The sequence below is a fragment of the Pygocentrus nattereri genome, chromosome 2 (assembly GCF_015220715.1).
Source record: "Pygocentrus nattereri isolate fPygNat1 chromosome 2, fPygNat1.pri, whole genome shotgun sequence".
NCBI lineage: Eukaryota > Metazoa > Chordata > Actinopteri > Characiformes > Serrasalmidae > Pygocentrus > Pygocentrus nattereri.
In genome coordinates this window covers 20,740,596-20,762,767 of record NC_051212.1, presented here as the reverse complement: position 1 = coordinate 20,762,767, position 22,172 = coordinate 20,740,596, and the positions used below count along the sequence as shown (strand labels likewise).

General features: G+C 40.2%; 1 protein-coding gene across 6 annotated transcripts in view; it reads left to right on the top strand.

The window, feature by feature from the left end:
• Nucleotides 1-22,172, top strand: part of si:ch211-200p22.4 (phosphatidylinositol-binding clathrin assembly protein) — a 72,021-nt gene that overhangs the window by 31,605 nt on the left and 18,244 nt on the right. For 3 of the 6 annotated variants that reach the window (XM_017710271.1, XM_017710270.1, XM_037546333.1), the window contains exons 8-14: nucleotides 2,491-2,532; nucleotides 3,630-3,650; nucleotides 8,933-9,018; nucleotides 10,307-10,430; nucleotides 15,032-15,165; nucleotides 15,936-16,036; nucleotides 18,429-18,539. In XM_017710271.1, coding sequence (XP_017565760.1) covers nucleotides 2,491-2,532; nucleotides 3,630-3,650; nucleotides 8,933-9,018; nucleotides 10,307-10,430; nucleotides 15,032-15,165; nucleotides 15,936-16,036; nucleotides 18,429-18,539 — 619 coding nt within the window. The remainder of the gene's footprint in view (nucleotides 1-2,490; nucleotides 2,533-3,629; nucleotides 3,651-8,932; nucleotides 9,019-10,306; nucleotides 10,431-15,031; nucleotides 15,166-15,935; nucleotides 16,037-18,428; nucleotides 18,540-22,172) is intronic. The other 3 variants (XM_017710269.1, XM_037546336.1, XM_037546346.1) reach the window with 2 other exon arrangements.

Here is a 22,172-nt window from a genome sequence, read left to right as displayed (position 1 = left end):
ACGTTTAAAGATGTCTTTAGGAATGTCAGATTTAAACAGAGATGGAGATGACAATGCTTTAGGCTGTGTGAACCTGCATCCCTGAGCCCCCTATTAGCAGAAAGGCCTCAGGGTGGTCATACCCTCCATCCCCCAAGTTAGCAAGGTTAAGATGCCTCAGCATCAGCAGCTTTTTGATAATCCTCGGTCTCCTGTGAGAGAGCTTCTGCAGTGATTGAGGAAGAATTTGATCAAAGATTTCATTTTTGTTTGTCACACTCCCAAACTCTCACTGTAGCTGTCTCTCACTCTCTTCAGCTCTGTTGATACTTTGTACTCTCACTTTCTTACTCTTTCTTTCTGTCCTCATTCTTTCCAGTTTTCTCTCTCATACTTTCCTTTTATTCTATCAATATCTTTTTCTCACCATCTTTCTCAATTTTTCTCTCATTCAGTCGCTCACTTTCCCATCTGTTATATTCTCTCAACATGGTCTCTCACCATATTTCTGTCTGTCTGTCTGTGTAGTCACACAGTTTGAAGTCGCTAAAGTGTCAGAGCACAGCAGTGGCTGATTTCTGGTCCAGAACGGAGTGGTTTGGAGGGCTTGCATGTGTTGTCATAGTTGAGCTCCTTAAGGCAGCACAGTAATAGTCCTCCAACTCCATGACACTGATGAATTCCTATGCAGTCTGTCACATTTTCTGCACTTTCCTTTCTGTTATCTTCACCAGCCTAGCCCAGCCCCTATGCTGTCTTACTTTATTGGCTTCTCCATCCTTATGTTCCCCATCTCTCCCTCTCTCCCACCCTCTCTCTCTCTCCTTATCTTGCTGGTCGGCTTCTGTTTTGATGCAGAAAGCATTGCTGAGACGTGACTTTACAATTGAATCTTTGAGAAGAATGTCCATCATTCTGTTTTCCTCTCTCTGCAAACCATCATTTAAGAATAAATCATAATTTCTGTCTGTGTGTGTGTGTAGGAGTTTTTGTGTTTTAAATTGCTTTTGAGTGAGTCCCAGCACACCGGCCCCCATGGTCTAGTCCCAGCTGTCTGAAGCATTATCCGCTTCAACATTCATTCCCATCTCTGTCTGAGTGTACTGCAGCATGCCTGAACTCCGCATTTCAGTTGGTGGTGTTTGTTTATTTTCATTTACAACTCCAATTCCAGTGAAGTTGGGACGTTGTGTAAAACAATTAAAAACAGAAAACAATGAGTTGCAAATCCTTTTCAACGTACATTCAACTGAATACACTACAAAGACAAGATATTTAATGTTCAAAAGGATAAACTTTATTGGTTTTTGAAAATATTCACTCATTTTGATTTTGATGCCTGCAACACGTTCCAAAGAAGTTGGGACAGGGGCAACAAAAGACTGGGAAAGTTGAATGTTCAAAACATGTTTGGAACATTCCACAGGTGAACAGGTTAATTGGAAACAGGTGAGTGTCATGATAGGATATAAAGGGAGCATCCCTAAAAGGCTCAGTCGTTCACAAACAAGGATGGGGCGAGGTTCATCACTTTGTGAACAGCTGCTTGAGCAAATAGTCCAACAGTTTAAGAACAACGTTTCTCAACATTCTCTGTCATCATCTACAGTCCATAATATCATCAAAAGATTCAGAGAATCTTGAGAAATCTCTGCAAGTGAGCGGCAAGGCAGAAAACCAACACTGAATGCCCGTGACCTTCAATCCCTCAGGTGGCACTTAGTTAGTGTTAGTGCCCATGGCATGGGTAACTTGCACATCTGTGAAGGCACCATTAATGCTGAAAGGTACATACAGGTTTTGGAGCAACATATGCTGCCATCCAATGTCTTTTTCAGGGACGTCCCTGCTTATTTCAGCAAGACAATGCCAAGCCACATTGCACGCGTTACAACAGCGTGGCTTTGTAGTAAAAGAGTGCGGGTACTAGACTGGCCTGCCTGCGGTCCAGACCTGTCTCCCATTGAAAATGTGTGGCGCATTATGAAGCGCAAAATATGACAACGGAGACCCCGGACTGTTGAGCAACTGAAGTTGTACATCAGGCAAGAATGGAAAAGAATTTCACCTACAATAGTGTCAATAGTTTCACAACAATTAGTCTCCTCAGTTCCCAAATGCTTATAGTGTTGTTAAAAGGAAAGGTGATGTAACACAGTGGTAAACATCCCCCTGTCCTAACTTCTTTGGAACGTGTTGCAGGCATCAAATTCAAAATGAGTGAATATTTGCAAAAAACAATAAAGTTTATCCATTTAAACATTAAATATCTTGTCTTTGTAGTGTATTCAATTGAATATACGTTGAAAAGGATTTACAAATCATTGTTTTCTATTTGTTTTACACACTGTCCCAACTTCATTGGAATTGGGGTTGTATTTTTTTTTCTTTCATTTTTAAAGTCATTGCATGATTTAATGATCCTTTGTTATTTTCTTTTCTTATCCCCTTCCCTTTGTTTGTGTTTGCCTTTTTGTTTGTTTGTTTTGTTTGTTTGTTTGTTTGACACAGCAAGTTGGGATTGATCAGGGTGACATCCCAGATCTCACTCAGGTCAGTGTGCATATCATCTCCACTTCCTCCTGCACTGCTCAAGTCACCCCTCAGTGTGTCTGTCTATCTCTCTCTGTCTCTGTCTCTCTCTCGTCCCCCCCTCCCCTCTGTATCTCTAGTCTGTCTTACATGTCCCATCATGATCCTCACTGTTTTTACATGCTTTTCTCTTTTGTTTGGTGGAAAAATGTCAAGTCTGCTATAATTAGTATGCCATAATGCATTCACATTTCTTTTATGGTGGTATTCCACAGTTACATTATTGATTTAGAAGTGGTTAACGAAGTTTATTCACGTTCAGTTGCTAAAAAATAGTTCCATTAAGATGTCTCTGTAGGAGCTGTTGCTAGGCTAAAGGTGAATAAGGTGGAGTAGTATTTTTAAAATGCAGCCATGATGCCGATGTTTGAAAAGGCCTTTTTTGATCCCACCAGCCAGTATAGTATGACACAGTACATTTGAACTTGATAGTTGATAATTTAAGATTTCCACAGCCAGGTGAACAGTACTGTACCTGACTACTCATGCTGAATTAGATTAACCTTCATGCTGGGGTAAGCTGGAGGCGGAATGTGCAGATTATTGAAACAATAGTCGTCACAGAATTCTGTCACGTCCATAATGGTTTTACCCAGAAAATATCCTTGTCATTATTTTTAGATATCAGCCAAGCCTAATAGACTTTTTTCCTAACCAAATTCACTGTCTGTAGTTTGCATAAACCCAAATACTAAGCAAAAAGCCAAATCAGAGCTTTAAGCCCCTCTGTTGTTCCTGCTCTTGTTTGTGTTTGTTGTTAACAGCAGCATTGCGCTTAATCATATGAACACAAAAGCTCCAGAAAACCCCACCATCTTTCCCAGTTTTGCTGTACAGTTGGGCACAGATACTTGAGCAACAGGTTCGAATTAATAACCATATTGTGCCGTACTGCATGTGGTGGAAAAGCACCTTTAGAATGCTAACTGTGGAAACATACTGTTATATCATTATCATAAGTGAGAGCTGAACAGGCCTTTTTGTAAGTTAAACTGCGTTTTAGAGGACAAAATATACATTTTACCTCCTCAGTAACAGGTTATCTATTGTTCTTTCAGACCACCAGAGGATCTTGCCTTGTAGGTGATGGGTTATGTGCACTGCTTGTATTGGGCAGGCTCTATGCTACCTCAAACAGTTTATTTAACTTCAAAGATCAAAGTTTCCCTTTGAGCCAAGGTTAACCCACTGACCCAGCCCATGTTTCTTCTGCCCACTTTGCATGATGCCCTCGCACGCTTACGTCTACATGTGGGAGCTGTTTAAAATACTGAAGAAAAAAAGCTGATGTTTTACACCTAACGTTCTTCTCAAGGTCCAGTCCAGCTGCACAGTGGCCATTTTGCAGGACTGTTATAAAGTATTCATGTAGCCTCATAGTGTCCTCAGCAAACATGCATCAGCATGCATTATTTAGCCATTAAATAAAAAAAAAAACTTCTCTGTTCTCTGTGTCTCTGTGAAAGGTTGTCTTTGTTGTAAAGCCAGGTGCAAGAAAGCAGAGGTATATTAAAAGCTGCAGGTTTACTTTAGGCTCGGTCTTTCTTTACTTTAGGGACGTCTATTCTCTCTCTGTGAAATTGACACCTCTAGGTAGAGTTCTCTTTTTTTTATTTACTTATTTTTTCCTTTTTCCTAAACAAGTTCTAGACTATGATCTCAGTACAAGCCTTGTCTACTCAATGTAGATATTTTATTTATTTTTTATGGATCTGATTTTCCCACCGGTGCTCATTCATAATGACTCATTTCTGTTGTGTGAACACATCTGACAGGCCCTGCATGTACACACATTTTAATTATTATTTTTTTTATTATTATTATTATTTTATTAAAAGGGAGTGACCACAAAGGAAATGGCATCTATGCAGTTTTATCATGGTTATGCCATGTATGCTGATATCCTGTTGAGGACTATATGAAAGTGGCTCAAAGATGATTTGAAATCTTCAGCTTTACACAGCACTGAAGTGTCCAGTAATATGAACATTCGGCTGCATTCAGGCTAGATGCCCAAATCACACTTATTGCAGAAATCCCTATATTGTGACCTGTATCTAACACCTGTCTTAATACATAATGCATCTGAACTGACCCATGTGCACAAAAGATTTCTAATCTCAGGGTGCTCATCCAACAAGCACAGCAGTCTTTCTTTACAATTAATGGACTCCTTTCACATAGCATTAAAATTATCTTTATAGATTTGCAACCCCAATTCCAATGAATTTGGGACGTTGTGTAAAACATAAATAAAAACAGAATACGATTTGCAAATCCTTTTCAACCTATATTCACTTGAATACACTACAAAGACAAGATATTTAATGTTCAGAAGGATAAACTTTTTTTTTTTTTTTTTTTTTTTTTTTTTTTTTTTCAAATATTCATTTTGAATTTGATGCCTGCAATACATTCCAAAGAAATTGGGACGGGGGCTACAAAAGACTGGGAGAGTTGAGGAATGCTCAAAAAACACCTGTTTGGAACATTCCACAGGTGAACAGGTTAATTGCTGCCATATGGATGGCAGCATATGCCAACATATGCTGCCATCCAAGCAACGTCTTTTTCAGGGACGTCCCTGCTTATTTCAGCAAGACACATGCAGAATGTGGCTTGGCATTGTTACAACAGCGTGGCTTCATAGTAAGAGTGCAGGTACTAGACTGGCCTGCCTGCAGTCCAGACCTGTCTCCCATTGAAAATGTGTGGCGCATTATGAAGCGCAAAATACGACAACGGAGACCCCGGACAGTTGAGCTACTGAAGTTGTACATCAAGCAAGAATGGGAAAGAATTTCACCTACAAAGCTTCAACAATTAGTGTCCTCAGTTCCCAAACGCTTATTGAGTGTTGTTAAAAGGAAAGGTGATGTAACACAGTGGTAAACATGCCCCTGTCCCAACTTCTCTGGAACGTGTTGCAGACATCAAATTCAAAATGAGTGAATATTTGCAAAAAACAAAGTTTATCCGTTTGAACATTAAATATCTTGTCTTTGTAGTGTTTTCAATTGTGAGTATAGGTTGAAAAGGATTTGCAATTCATCGTATTCTGTTTTTGTTTTACACAATGTACCAACTTCATTGGAATTGGGGTTGTAATTGAATATAGATCATATTATGTAATTGATATAGATTGAATTGATTAAAATTATTGATTGATTTTGAGCATTACCATGCTTAATATGTATTAAATTTCAGTGTTTACTGTTCACACTGATTTGATCTACGTTAATCCGTCACATATGAAAGACTGGATTTGGGCCATTTCTCTACCTGATTTACAATTCCTCATTGACTTCTGTTTTTATATGTTGAGGCTGTCAATTCAGTGCTTGCGAAAACCGAAGCTTAGGTCAGATCCAGGCTCACCAGCCAGTCCATGGCTCAGACAGCTCTCATTTTGGCTTAAAGTACAGTTTAAACATTAGCTGTGTGCTCTGGAAAGTTGGCAAAGATTACCTAGTTCTCTCTGAAACACTGAAGGCACTGCCTCTGCTAACATTGACACTGTCTAAATGAACTTGTACAGTGGTGTTTACTTTAGGACGTTGGACATCCACTTTTGGCGATCTAAAAGAAGTAAAAGTTGTCCTGTGAAATGGTTCTCCTGCGGTTTGCCATCACAAGGCACGTATTTACACTGTTGTAGGGTTTTCTGTTGGTTGGTGTTAGTGTTTGTTAGTTTTTTGGGTTTTACATTTTGCTGCCCTGCCTGCTACATTAGCACACACTATACACTATGGAGACCGCAAGCTCTCATGAAAAACATTGAGATCCTAGATCAGAATAAAAGGCCAGTGAGATTAATTGCAGGATTAACAGTGATGAAGTGTTGCTGTCGAAGCTTCTTTCAGAATCTAGAGCCATTAAGGGAGGTTGCTGAAGGCAAGTGGAAGCAAAGTTGAAGTGAATGTCACTGTGTATTAGAGGAATTTAGTCTTTAGTGAATCTAAAACCATAACAGTGACTGTTTAAAGAGCAGGTCTGCTCTGCCCACAATGTCATGCATTAAATATTTCTCACATTACTAGGACATGCACAAGTAATGCATAATTAGTTAAATGGGAAATTCAACATTTTTTTTTTTTTCCACCCAAAGATTCGGCACAGTTCACTGCAAAGAAACAAATTCTGAAGGCTTAGATAAAATGGTGTATTTAGTGTAGAGCATTTCACTTCAAAACACTCTGAATTACATTCTTTACATACTATTGATTTAATTGTGCAGAAGTTCTGAAAATTCCGCTTTAACTGTTGCGTCTTGTGGTGTTTGATTACTGGGATTTATATTAGGGTATCTTTGTTTTTGCATCCATATGGTCAGTACAGGGTAATCAAGACTGGATGTCAATCTTTAGGCTACAATTCAGAAAATGGGGCCAAGTTCTTCTTTCTTATTCTAGCCGTTCATAAATCTTATGGTATACAGTATCTCCCATTTCTCTAAATATTTTATTATATCATTTCATGGGACAGCATTGTGGAAATGAAACTTGGATATAACTTATAGTCAGTGTACAGCTTGTTTAGCAGTACAAATTTACTGTCCTCTGAAAATAACTCAACACACAGCCAAATAGCTGTCTAAATAACTGGCAACATGAGTACACCTCACAGTGAACATGTCCAAATTGTGCTCAAAGTGTCAATATTTTGTGTGACCACCATTATTATCTAGTACTGCCTTAACCCTCTTAGGCATAGAATTCACCAGAGCTGCACAGGTTGCTACTAGAATCCTCTTCCACTCTTCAATGATCACAGAGCTGGTGGATGTTGGACACCTTGAGTTATCTGGAGACATACTTGGCCAATCCATCACCTTTACCCTCAGCAAGGCAGTTGTCATCTTGGAGGTGTGTTTGATCGTTATCGAATTGGAAAACTGCCATGCGGCACGGTTTCCCTCAATGAACCGCAGCTCCCTGTGCTGGCAGGACTCATGCAGCCCCAGACCATGGTGCTACCACCACCATGCTTAACTGTAGGCAAGGGACCATTGTCTTTTATACCCCTCCCCAGGGTGCTGCCACACATGCTGGACACCATCTGAGCCAAGCAAGTTTATCTTGGTCTCGTCAGACCACAGGACATGGTTCCAGTAATCCATGTTCTTGGACTGCTTGTCTTCAGCAAACTGTTTGTGGGGCTTTCTTGTTCGTTAGCTTCAGGCGAGGCTTCCTTCTGGGACGATGGCCAAGCAGACCAAGTTGATGCATTGTGCGGCGTATGATCTGAGCACTGACGGGCTGACCTCTCACTTCTTCAACCTCTGCAGCAATGCTGGCAGCACTCATGTGTCTATTTTTTTAAGCCAACCTTTGGATATGACGCTGAACCCGTGGCTTCAACTTCTTTGGTCGACCCTGGCAAGGCCTGTTCTGAGTGGAACCTGTCTAGAAAACCACTATATGACCTTGGTCACCATGCTATAGCTCAGTTTCAGGATATTAGCAATTTTCTTATAGCCTAGGCCATCTTTGTGGAGAGCAACAATTTTATTTCTCAGATCCTCAGAGTTCTTTGCCATGAGGTGCCATGTTGAATATCCAGTGGCCAGTATGAGTGAATTGTACTCAAAATGCCAAATTTAACAGCTCTGCTCCCCATTCACACCTGGAACCTTTTAAGTCTAACGAGTCACATGACACCAGGGACATGTTGGTTGATGATGATGATTTGGACATGTTCACTGTGAGGTCTACACTTGTGTTGCCAGCTATTTAGATATTAATGGCTGTGTTGTTGTTTTCAGAGGACAGTAAATCTATACTGCTATACAACCTGTACACTGACTAAGTTATATGCAAGTTTCATTTCTGTAGTGTTTTCCTATGAAAAGATATAATAATATTTGCAGAAATGTGAGGGGTATACTCAGTTTTGTGAGATACCGTATATTCAAAATCAGAAGTAGTCAGTGTCTACTTACTGCATACTTTTCACAGGCCTGCAAGTGTGCTGTCTGTTGTTGGCAAGGTGATTTGAGGACTGGATTCGATTTGAGGACTGGATTCTTAATCTTGCATGCATCCTAACTGCACTCATAACCTCTCTCTCTCTCTCTCTCTCTCTCTCTCTCTCTCTCTCTCTCTCTCTCTCTCTCTCTCTCTCTCTCTCTCTCTCTCTCTCTCTCTCTCTCTCTCTCTCTCTCTCTCTCTCTCTCTCTCTCTCTCTCTCTCTCTCTCTCTCTCTCATTTATTTATATATAAACGTTTTTAATTGTTTACTACTGTAATGGCATGTTACAGGCATTTTCTGAAATTTAGAGGAGTGTGTGTGCATGTGCTTCTGTGAGCGATTGAGGAAAAATGGTTATGCATTCCTGATTGCTCTCTCCTTCCTCTTGCAGGCTCCCAGCAGCCTGCTGGAGGCTTTGGAGCAGCACTTGGCTTCTCTGGAGGGCAAGAAGACCAAGGAGTTCTCTGCAGACAGCAGGTACACATACATTTAACTGCTGTGTCTGACGCACTCCAGGTGGAGGCTGCCTTTCAGAGTGGATCTAGGACCACCCTTCAGGATGTCAAGACATCAGATCATACAGTATATCCAGCTCTCTGTCAGAAAGATTGGGGCACAATTGTGCAAAATGTCCTCATGTTCAACAGTAGGGTGCCAAAAACATCCCCAAAAAGATTTCTTTTAAATTTAATAAATCGATTCAAATTAATGTCTAAATGTAATAAAATGACTGTCCGTGTCTCACTTGAGCAGCAGCCAGTACTTCACAATTTTGTTTCCTTTTTTGATCTTGACTGCTTAAATGCCCTCATTCTCAGATAAAATGGATGCATTTTAGATGAGCAACTGCTGCAAGTGTTCAGCCCAAAAGCATTCACCAGTGCCTATTTATTTATTTATTTATTTATTTATTTATTTATTTATTTATTTTTTGCCAGAAGAGCATTTGAGTCTGTACACTGCTGTGGAATTTGTTACTTGTCTAATTGTGTTTACATATTTTTTAGTCTTATTTATTTTTCCCTGAGGTCCACTTGTAATATTTGTGGTTTTGTGTATTCAAATCAGCCATGATTGATTTTAACAAGATAATTTTTTAAAATATGAACTGGGGACTGCGCGGTATGTTTTGAAACTTGAACAGTCTTTTTTTTTTTTTTTTTTTTTTTTTTTTTTTTTTTGTAGTACATCAAACTCTACTGCAAAAAACTGAGGGAATGTATATGAAACACATTTTATTCATAAAAAATTCCCCTGGAACAGAAAATGACCCCTTAAAAACATATTTCCTTCTTTGAATCAGCTTAAGAGAGATTGTAAAATCAGTTTTAAATAAACTACGTCAATTCTGAATGTAATTTGCTTGAGAGAAATCAAGAAATTGTTTTCAGAAATGTTACTACTTGTACTTAACAGCCAAGCATGCCTTTTTAGGACTTCTAGGACTAGGTGGTCACTTAATCAGCCAAGTTAATGAATTTCCTTAAGCATCCCTGCCACCCGAGATTAGGATAAAATAGAATTAATCCTCAGTTGATATGGTAAATTCATACAAAGTCTAATGATGTAAAAGGTGTGAGAAGGAAAGCTCATGAGTTTAATCAGGTCATGCAGTGCTGTGATTACCACTGATAGATTTCTGTACTGCACTATCATCAGTATGACCATAGTAATTAAATCACTTTAAAGCACTGTGCCTCCTCCAAGTCTCTGACCTCATTTCACTTGTGTGTGTGTGTGTGTGTGTGTGTGTATGTTTTTGCAGAGCCACTACTCTCTCCAGTGCTGTGTCGTCACTCTCCAGCACCGGTATGTCATTCACTCGTGTGGATGAGAAAGAGAAGCAGCAGGCTTTGGAGGAGGAGCAAGCCAGACTGCAGGCACTCAAGGTGTGCTTCAGCATTTGTGAAGGGTCACATTACATCCATCAAAACTGTTTTTAAATCAATAATGATTTAAGAGAATCATGTTTTGTTTTTGTTTGCAGCATTACTTTAACTCCTAAACCACAAACTTACTATTCAGTTATTAATCATAGGACTTACTGTTCCAGTACTTTAAGTAATTCACTAACTACCAAGAAACTGATATGCAAATGGTTAGCGTGAGGAATTGAAATGTGGGTCCACATGCAGACCATTGGGACTGAAAGGGGAAGAGCTACTGAAAAATAAGTCCACAGTTGAAATTACCAGAAGGCCCAATCAGGGCCATAGTAAAGTCAAAAGCTTGGAACAGTTGAAAAGCTAGAAATGGGACACATCCACGTATAGTGCCCACACACAGTGAGGAGGATGCTACGAGAGGCAGGGAGAAGCCCAAAAGTCACAGTTTCAGGATTTCAAAGTTTAGACACATCTTGGGGTTTAACAATTTTAAAATCAGCAGTGGGACACCACCTCCATGACCACAAGCATTTTGGATTAGTGCTACAAAAGAAGTCCATCTCGAGACTGACAATCTTTGATACTTAAATAAATTCAATTCAGTAATCTCATGAGAGTTGGAAATGTTCTGTATGGAAGGGTCCACAACAAGTTTTCTCCAACCTTATTAAATGCAACAGAAAGAGGCTGAGTGCTTTCCTTAATACCAGGGGAGGTTTGAATACTCAAATTTAGGGTGACAATATTTTTGGAATCTGCATTTTTATGAAAATTTGTGTTACTAAAAGGGAACATCCAAAAGTTTTTTTTGGATTTACAAAAAGCCATTTATCTAATTTGTAAAAAAGTGGTACTTGTATGAAGTCTAAAAGAAGAGAGATTCACAATCAACTACTCTGTTGTGGCTGTGCAGCAGCTTACATTTTTGTCTTTTCAGCTGTGGCATTTATGTGTAGAACACTGACAGTTATTAGTACTTGCCAGACACTCCAGATGTAACCATCTGGCTGCATTTCAGCATGGCTGTAAATATGCCATGTATACATTCACTGAGAATATATCTTTATCTTACACCCTAGACAGATTGTGCAGCCCTAGTTTCTACAGATAGGTATATGGACCTGCAAAGTGCAAATCCCCTGTTGGTAATTTGCCTGTATATTAGCCTACTTCCTCCTGTCCTCATCAGTCATAGCACAGTAGCTTTGCCAACACTACCTTTCTTTTGAGAGCACAGTGAAAACTGGAGTCATGAAAAAAATTGCTTTAAGAATTCTTAGAATGTCAAGCGTCCTGTGGTCTCATGATCATTAAATAAACATTTAGCAAATTAAGATGCTGCCTTTCTAGTGACTTTAGTGACATTTGTGTATTGGGTTTTAATAAACCTTCACTGATGTAAAAACTGTTACTCAATTTGGAGAACTAGTCTTGGATCAGTTTGTGATAAGGTAAGGCTTAGCTCTTCCTGTGGGGTTTTAGAACAAAGACTTAGCATTCTCAGAGCAATGCATCTCCAATCTTGCCGTGTCCTTCACGCATAGGTAGTTGTGTGCGCATATGTGTGTGCGTTTGTTTAATCCAGATGCCCTCGTCCCGTCAATGATTAGCCTCAGGCAGCGAGAGGAGGGTGAGGTTAGCCAAAACTGCTTTGTCCCTGTCTGGAGGCTTTGTCATCCCATATGGGACACAAACACTCCCTCAGCAGGCGTAGGAAAGCTGGTGTCCTGGAATGTACTCTAGGTTTAGATAGCACCGTCGCTTGAAATAGCACCTGAAATTGGGCAAATGTTCAGAGGCTTCAAACACTGTAAACTGTTCATAGTGCTCTCCAGTAGGATTAGTTTGCCTGGTATTTGTGTTTTATTTTAGCTTGCAGTACTTGTCGCAAGTTTTCCCAGAGAGCTTGAAAGGTAGTCATTTAGTCACTCAAGTCAGGTTCACAGCTTTGGCTTAAACACCCCTTTTTTACTTCTGACAGTTGCCGAGGACGTTTTGAGGCCCAGCAGGACCCTATGGTTAAAATATAGTGTAGTTTTAAACTTTTTTTTTTTTTCTCACGGTTTTCACTTTTTCTTTGTGAAAAGGTCTTTGGTTGGTCTGTCTTGGTTTATGGCTTTGTGTTATGTGATTGGTCTACTTTGGACTAATTTGTTGTCAGTGTTCAGGAGTTATAGTATGTTTTGGCGATAGATTAGTTAATGTGGTTTCTAGTCAAGTGTTTTTGAATAAGTAGCATTAATACAGGCTTTCATTTCAGTCAAATTCTGACTGTGAGGTTGTGGTTGTTTTAGGCTGGTGGTTGCTATTATTGCAAATGAATACTGTTGGAAAACCCTGTGGTGGTATATGAGTCTTAAAAGATTAAGTCTGAGTTTGGTACTGTGGTGTCAGGATGTCCAGTTTAACATGCTGGACTAGTCAGGTGTACACCACATACTGCTATCTGGAAAAACTGGCCAAAATGCATCTCTTCTGAATGGTAAAAACGGTATTGGCTGCAATTGCCAAGCCTGAGGTTTGTCTGTTTTTATACACTATATTGCCAAAAGTATTTGCTTGTCTGCCTTCACACGCATATGAACTTAAGTGATATCCCGTTCTTAATCCATAGGGTTTAATATGTTGTCGGCCCACCCTTTGCAGCTATAACAGCTTCAACTCTTCTGGGAAGCCTTTCCACAAGGTTTAGGAGTGTGTTTTATAGTAATTTTTGACCATTCTTCCAGAAGCGCGTTTGTGAGGTCAGACACTGATGTTGGAACCTAGCTTGCAGTCTCTGTTCTAATTTATCCCGAAGGTGTTCTGTCAGGTTGAGGTCAGGACTCTGCAGGCCAGTCAAGTTCTTCCACACCAAACTCACTCATCCATGCCTTTATGGACCTTGTTTTGTGCACTGGTGCGCAGTCCTGTTGGAACAGGAAGGAGCCATCCCCAAACCGTTCCTACAAAGTTGCAGTTTTTCACTGGAACTAAGGGGTCGAGCCCAATTCCTGAAAAATAACCCCTCACCAAAATCCCCCCTCCACCAAACTTTACACTTGGCACAATGCAGTCAGACAAGTACTGTTCTCCTGGCAACCGCCAAACTCAGACTCGTCCATGGGATTGCCAGACGGAGAAGCGTGATTAGTCACTCCAAAGAGCACATCTCCACTGTGCTTTACTGTGCTTTACACCACTGCATTCAATGCTTTGCATTGCGCTTAGTGCTGTAAGGCTTGGTTGCAGCTGCTCGGCCTTGGAAACCCATTCTGTGAAGCTCTCTGCGCTGTTCATGAGCTAATCTGAAGGCCACGTGAAGTTTGGAGGTCTGTAGCGATAGACTCTGCAGAACGTTGCCAACCTCTGCGCACTATGCACCTCAGCATCTGCTGACCCAGCTCTGTCATTTTATGTGGCCTACCACGTTGTTGTCGTCGTCGTCGTCGTCGTCGTCGTCGTCCGCCACTGACAGTTGACTGTGGAATGTTTAGTAGCAAGGAAATTTCACGACTGGACTTGTTGCACAGGTGGCATCCTATCATGGTACCATGCTGGAATTCACTGAGGTCCTGAAACCGACCCATTCTTTTTACAAATGTTTGTAGAAGCAGTCTGCAGGCCTAGGTGCTTAATTTTATGCACCTGTGGCCATGGAAGTAATTGGAACAACTGAATTCAATGATTTCGATGGGTGAGTGAATGCTTTTGGCAATATACACAGCCTCTGGACACTACACTGACAGACACAGCAAACCTTCTTGACACAGCTCGCATTGATGTGCCATCCTGGATGAGCTGCACTACCTGAGCCACTTGTGTGGGTTGTAGAGTCCATCTCATGCTACCACGAGTGTGAAAGCACCACCAACATTCAAAAGTGACCAAAACATCAGCCAGAAAGCAGAAAGGTACTGAGAAGTGGTCTGTGGACCCCACCTGCAGAACCACTCCTTTATTGAGTGTGTCTTGCTAATCGCCAATAATTTCCACCCGTTGTCTTTTCCATTTGCACAACAGCTGTGAAATTGATTGTCAATCAGTGTTGCTTCCTAAGTGGACAGTTTGATTTCACAGAAGTTTGATTTACTTGGAGCTATATTGCGTTGTTTAAGTGTTCCCTTTATTTTTTTGAGCAGTGTAGTATAGGTAGCAGTATGACATACAGTATTATAAACCACTGTTTGAGATTACTCAACAATTTAACATGGCTTAAGCTGAATGTAATGATTTAGGCATGCGTTTTGCACCATGCCAGTTGGGAATAGCATCTATTATTTAATAGCTGTATTAGCCTTGTAGCTCCAGTGCATAGCTAAAGAAGCAAACTTTGAACACCCAAATGTAAAAATATTGATAGCTGATGACAATGGCACATCAGCTGTCTCACAGCGTTAGCTAGGCAGTCTTCATTAGCCGTTTAACTGTGTATATACTAGTGCAGTCTGGTTATCTTCATATATGACTTCATATATTACTGCAGTATATCAGTAATGTTACATATTGTCAGCCTTGGTTTGAAGGCTCACAACTTTATACTGCTTTTGCTTTTTCACCATCTTCAAGGCATGACAGGTTGCAAATATTGCATCATAAGTAAAGGTGCATTTGTGTTTCTGCAGGATCAGCGTCTAAAGGAGATTGGCCTGCAGACTCCCTCTGCCTCCCCTGGTACTCAGTCTTCGAACAGTATCAACCACAGCGTGGCAATGGACCCCTTCTCCAACCACACCACCATCGCCCCTGTTACCAACAGGTGCTCTTACCTATACAGCACACAGTCCATACTCGTAAACTCGTGTTTTTTTTTTTTTTGTTTTTTTTTTAACTATTACTTGTGAGGATGTCCTGATCAAATTAAGTTTGCTCTCTTAATTTGAGATTACTAAGAGCTGTTCATGATTAGGGAGAAGATAAAAAAAAAAAAAAGGGCTAGATACTTTTAATACTTGCTGGCACTGGTTGATTTTGGTAATATGGGGGGGAAAAAAATGCAATTCCTAGCTGACCATTCTCTTTTAAAATTGTGTGGCCAAAATCAGCTATGTATCCAATCTAAGACCGCATATGAAAGCATTATAGATTCTGATTTGGAAAAAAAGTTTTTTCATATAGTTCTGCAAAACAGCAGATGTGTCTCACATAAAGGTAGACAATTTGAGACACTTCAACCTAGTGAAGTGAACATAGCCTGAAAGTGCTTCGTAACTTCTGAAAAGTTGCAAGCCTCACTGCTGCAAGGCATGATTGTCAGCTTCTGTTGGCTCTACCACAGGAGCATGAATAGAGTACAGTAGATTAATTCTGTCAAAGTTCACGTTGATTTGGCTCTGTAAAATCAGATTGGGACATCCCTTCTAACTTTTCTGACTAGCATTTGTGTACTTCAGTAATATACAGTAAGCTTCAAGGTATCTAAAGGACAGGATAGATGTTGTCATTTCTGTTTGTTGTAAAATGCTGTACTAGACTGTTTTCTAAACATCATCTGGTGTCACCTGTTTTACTGTCTCCCTGCCTCCACAGCATGCCAAACCTCACCAGCGACCTGTTTGACCTCCAACCAGCCTTCATCCCTGCCGTACAGAGTACTCCCTCCATATCCACAGCCACCAGTGCCTGGGGAGGTAGCTCTCTTTCTACACTTTCTAGCACAATGCGTGCACTGGGCTGCTACTTTATTCAAGGCCCAGGTTTCACTGACTTTCTTTGACACCCTGCCTTTTTTATTTTTGAAAGGCCAAGCAACATGTTTACTCACTCTGATGAGCAAATGCTTTAGAGGTGCACCATTGGGATTGGAATAGGATGTTCAAATGGCCATTAAAGAATGTTTACTTTTGTTAAGTGAAAGTCATAGTGTTAGTGTTGTGAGAAGAAAGGGTTTGGAGTTAAAAAGGCTGTGTTTGTTTAGGGAACATTTTGTCATCCTGTGCTGAGAGAACTGACAGACTGTGGACGTATGACAACTGCATAGACTTTGAGAAATTGCGTTTTTTAATTAACATGATGTCCTCATTAATTTCTTTTGTTTAATTTATTCATTCTGTCCATCATGTCCAAAACATGCCTCTTGTAGATGAATGGATCGAGTGACTGCAGTGTGTCAGCAGGTTGGGTAATGAAGGCTTATTAGTACTAAGTGGTAGTCATTCTAAACAAGAAGTGAAATAAGGACGTTGTTGTGAGAGAGCTGAGTAAGTTTGGTTTGTAGGTCAGTGTTTGTGATGGTGGCTGGGTGGTTCGTGGTAGGGAGGAAGGAATAGGGACAGTACACTCCGCCTCTACAGCTGCCTGCTCCAACTCATCCAGTCACACTTGGAGCAACTAACTTTTCTACAGGGAGCCATACACTCACTGCATTCAGCACACCTGCAGCACACAAACCCACTAGAGCTATTAGTCATATTTTAATTAATCATCATTTGCAGAATCCGTTTCCGCGATGAGTTCTTCGTTAAGGGCTACAATAACAGAACCGATCAAATTACGGTACATGTGTGCAGCTCTAAAGTGACGTAGTTAGATTGACCATAATGTAGCCGTAAGAATTTGTGCCTAATTGCAGAGCAGTGTTTGCTTCCCCGAGCCAGGCTTAGTCCCCGGTCATATACATAATGAGTGACAACCACTTTGCATTAAAGCAACTTTGTAGAGTGCACAGTTTAAAAACTACATTCCTTAATTGTTGTACATATGCTTTAAACATGATGACTGGCACATATACAAGAATTGTGCAAAATGTGAGAAGCAGTAATAGAAGCTTAAAGGTAATAACAGTAAAAGTAATAGCTTTGTACAGTCTGTTTTGTTCCATGTTGCACCGTGTTCTTCCTTTCACTCCACTGTGTACTTGTACATAGATGGAATGACAGCCTCTTGACCTTGAATCTACACAACAAACCTGTGTCACCATAAAGAGCTTTTGTAAGCAATATATCACTGCTGTTTGTGAAACAATTCTAGCAATAAATGCCTGTTATATGTAAATTTCATGATAAATGGACCAAAGAAAATGGCCACAAATTACTTGGAATAAATCTGGGTCTATTGACTTTCCTCCTGTAAAGTTACCATTTTGGAAATACATTTATTTATAACAGCCTTTCACAACACAAAAATGTGTCTATTCTTGTAGCAAATTTTGGTTTTGGTGTGTGTGTGTTATATAATATATACTCACTTACTCACTGGCCACTTTATTAGGTACTAGTAAAAGGTTGGACCCCCTTTTGCCTTCAGAACTGCCTTACTACTTCATGACATACTTTCAACAAGGTGTTGGAAACAGCCAATAACCATGCCATGTTCAAAGTCACTTAAATCATCTTTCTTCCCCATTTTGATGCTCAGATTGCACTTCAGCACGTTGTCTTGACCACCACTACATGTGTATTGATTGGCTGATTAGCTATGTTTTAGCAAGCAACTGTACCTAATAAAGGGGGGAGAGAGAGAGAGAGAGAGAGAGAGAGAGAGAGAGAGAGAGAGAGAGAGAGAGAGAGAGAGAGAGAGAGAGAGAGAGAGAGAGAGAGAGAGAGAGAGAGAGAGAGAGAGAGAGAGACACAGAGACACAGAGACACAGAGACACAGAGAGACGTTTTTTTTGGTTAAGGAAGACATTAGATACTTGTTCAAAGAACAGAAACTTCTTGTTGCATACCTTGTTAGAGAGGCACCATATTGCATATTATGTCAGATCATAATCATCCAACAACTTAATAGATTATCATCACAGAATATTATTGCATTTTATGTCCATATCTTGCAGCCCTAGCACACATAAGAAAAGGAAAGACAATGAAGTGGTAGTGAAAGGTAGTTCAGAAACAAAAAGCAGAGGATGATTTCTCTCATTGTTTTGCACTGTATGAAACATAATAATGGAGGAAGTGGAAACCCAATTAGAGACTGTGAAAGTCACGTTTGTTTATGGCTTTTGAGAGAGCCATAGCGTGACAATGATCGAACACCGTAAGAGCCAAGACTAAGTTTTGTGTATGTGTGATTTGTTCTCAGGTCTGGAGAGCAGCGCTCCACAGCCCACTGCTCACATACCCACCATGAATGTAGATTTTGATGCTGTGTTTGGAGCGCAAAGTGCCAATAACGATGTGAAGCCAGCAGCTGGTAAAATCTCCAGTAAATGAGCTTAATTAAGCATCTAACCCACTACTGCCTCCCCAAGCAGCAAGCTGAATAACCTTTGCTGTCTGTCCAGCTAACCTCTCTGCTCTATTATGCTTTCTTTTTCTTAGGCCTGGACTTTGGTTAAATGAATAAAATACTTTCATAGTAAAAATTAAACTCCTTTGCAGGTTTCAGATTCAATGTGGTTTTTGATTCTGGGAGCAAAATTCGGTTTTCAGTATTTTAATGTCTTTGTTCTACAGAGTGCTATTGACATGCTACACAGACCTGTTTCGCTCAGATATAGTTAACTATGCTACCTGTCTTAACAAAATAGCTCCCTCATGCTGTGTTTACATGTAGCTGTTGAAAAATAGATTTTCCCCACTTCATAGCAGAATTGGCAGCTGTACACAGCCAACAGCAGCATGAAGCCATCTAAACATTTCCATACAGACATTACTGCTATTTCTGCCAGTATTCGTATGTGAGATGTAAGTGCTAGTTACTATTTCATCCTAAAATATTTTGAACACACAATGCTTCTGTCTGTGTGTGTGTGGGTGTGTGTGTGCGTCAGTCAAAGTTCTAGAGTTGTTGTACGTAAACAGGTACCACCTGGACATGAGTCTTCTCTCTGATATGAGGCACTTGGCAAATGAGCATTCCTCAGAGTCAAAGACGTATTGGCAATTTAAATATATATTTTTTTTTAAAATTCCTACCTCCTCACCCACTTAACACAATTAAATTTAACATTTATTTATTAATAGCTTTGGACACGTAATTTTAAGTGCGCAGAATGCTGCTAATGTCACACAGAAGCCTTAAGGTTTCTGAACTGAAAATATGAGGTACTCCTGCACAGCCTGCTGAAAGCTTTCATTAAAGCAGGATAGACGAGAATGAGAGTTTTAAGAGCAGCCTCAGGCTGATGGAGCTTGTCCATCTATGGATGCCTGCTGTGGACACATGATAAAACTCCTGTCTTCTGTGGGTGAAGCTGCATTTAGCGCTCTTATCAGCACTGAGTCAAAATGTCATTTACGTCTGAATGTGACAGCGATGGGGATTTTAGGTGAGCAGCTCAGTTAACTGCCTTCAGCCTCAGCTCAAGATGCACAAGCACAATTCAGTAGACAGCGCAGGTTGCAGTACTGTTGTCTTTAAGGATAAAGGCATAGTTAATGGAACACTCAGGGGATTCAACATTTTCCAGCATATAGAATTCTTTTAGAAATAAGTCTATTATTGCAATCTATAATATAGTCAAACCTATGTGAATAAGTCCTTAAGTGTTTCTTACATTCTTGAAATTCTTCTCTGGATAGCTGGTGGGATGCATGTTGGTCTTCTGTTTCTGTAGGGGAATCAGCTGCTCTCCTCCCTTTTCTTTCTTTCTTTTCTCGTTTTGCCTTTTCACTCAATCCATTGGGCTGTAGCTGTGAACAGTCTGTTGTCATCTCTCCATCCTTTGGTTTGTGTGCACTTGTTAGCAGTTTTAAAGTGTGTGTGTGCGTGTGTGTTAGAGGGTGGGTGCTGACACGCACTTTCTCCATCTGTCAGACGCCCATCACTTCAGCCTCATCCAAAAACAACACAAGCTCTCACACCCCCTCCTCCACTCTTGCTAACTCCAGCTCTCTCTCTCTCTCTCTCTCTCTCTCTCTCTCTCTCTCTCTCTCTCTCTCTCTCTCTCTCTCTCTCTCTCTCTCTCTCTCTATATCTCTCTCTATATCTCTCTCTATATCTCTCTCTATATCTCTCTCTATATCTCTCTCTATATCTCTCTCTCTCTCTCTCTCTCTCTCTCTCTCTCTATATCTCTCTCTATATCTCTCTCTCTCTATATCTCTCTCTATATCTCTCTCTATATCTCTCTCTCTCTCTCTCTATATCTCTCTCTCTCTCTCTCTATATCTCTCTCTCTCTCTCTCTCTCTCTCTCTCTCTCTCTCTCTCTCTCTCTCTATATCTCTCTCTCTCTATATCTCTATCTCTCTCTCTCTCTCTATATCTCTCTCTCTCTCTCTCTCTCTCTCTCTCTCTCTCTCTCTATATCTCTCTCTATATCTCTCTCTCTCTCTATATCTCTCTCTATATCTCTCTCTATATCTCTCTCTCTCTATATCTCTCTCTCTCTCTCTATATCTCTCTCTCTCTCTATATCTCTCTCTATATCTCTCTCTCTCTATATCTCTCTGCTCTTCTGGGCTGTGATGTGGTGCGTGCACTAGTTTTTATCTGTCCCTCCATTCCTGCTGGCGAAGCAGTAAGTCGCACTGTTTGAATGTGGCCTCTGTCAGCACACTGTCCACCAGCCTGACTCCAAAAACAACACAAGCTCTCACACACCCTCCTTCACTCTTGCTAACTCCAGTGCTCTCACTCTCTGTATCTCTCTCATCTCACAGTAACGTTTGGGTCATTAGCTGAATGGCTGGTGGTCTCTGTCTTGTTTACAGAAGATATTACTAAATTACGCGGTTTGATTGAATGTTAAGGAGGTCAGTGATCGTCCCTCTGGGCAGCGCTTGTGGGAGCTGTATGAATCAGTTTAATGACCACAGTGTTCCTTCACTCGCAACTCAGTGGACTGCCTCTCTAGAAGACTTCAACACAAACAGTGCAATCACAGACCTTTTATATGCTTAGAGAAGACGGGTATCTACATATATCTGCATATACATTTATAAATTGTAGAAATTTGGGATTACATCTATCTGAATTAGCATTGTCTAATGTTGTGAAAATATCCTGCTCTTATGGAGTACATCAAGCATGGGTTTGATATACAGTGGTGGACAAAGTACACAAACCATGTTCTTGTGTTAAAGAATGGATACCCAAGGTAAAATATAACTCCAGGAAGAGTAGAAGTCTTCCCTTCAGACATCCACTTGTGTAAAAGCACAAAAGTATTTGCCTTCAAATCTACCTAAGAAGCATCAGAAGTGAAAGTACTAAAAGTACTAAAACTTATTTATGGCTCTAATGTTATTACTATTTTTGAAACGACACACTTGCTTTATCAAAGCATTTTATGGGAGAATACTCGTGTCACTTTTGTAACACCAATATTTTAATGGAATGAGTCACTGAGGTCTATTAAAATTATCAAAAGCACAAAACACTGAAAGCAAACAGTTTCAATTAGGTAGAACCAAGAGGCTATGAAATACCTTTTGAGAACACGTAAAGATTCAGGTTAAGATTTATTTGCAACTTGGTTTCAAGTTTAAATTTAAATAAATGACAAAGTTTTCCTTTACTATATTGCATATGTAGGTCTTTTCATAAACTAGCCAAAACGAATTTACTATAAAATGAAAGTGTTTGTATAAATTCAGAAAAAAGAATCATGCCAGTCACAACTGCATACGTGTACATATTTCTATATTGTTGTCTATTTACACAAAGTTAGGTTAGAGTCAGGAGTTTCTTCCATCATTTATGTTGAAATAGACACTCCCAAACTTTTACGCTGTTGCACTGCCATTGAACTGTATGCTTGCACTGGGTAGGAATGTCCGACAGGTCAAAACAAGCTCAAAACAAAGTGCGTGCTGTACCCTGATTTGGTGTTCTTGCCCTTCTTTCATTTTGACATATGTTTTTATACATACATAAGCCA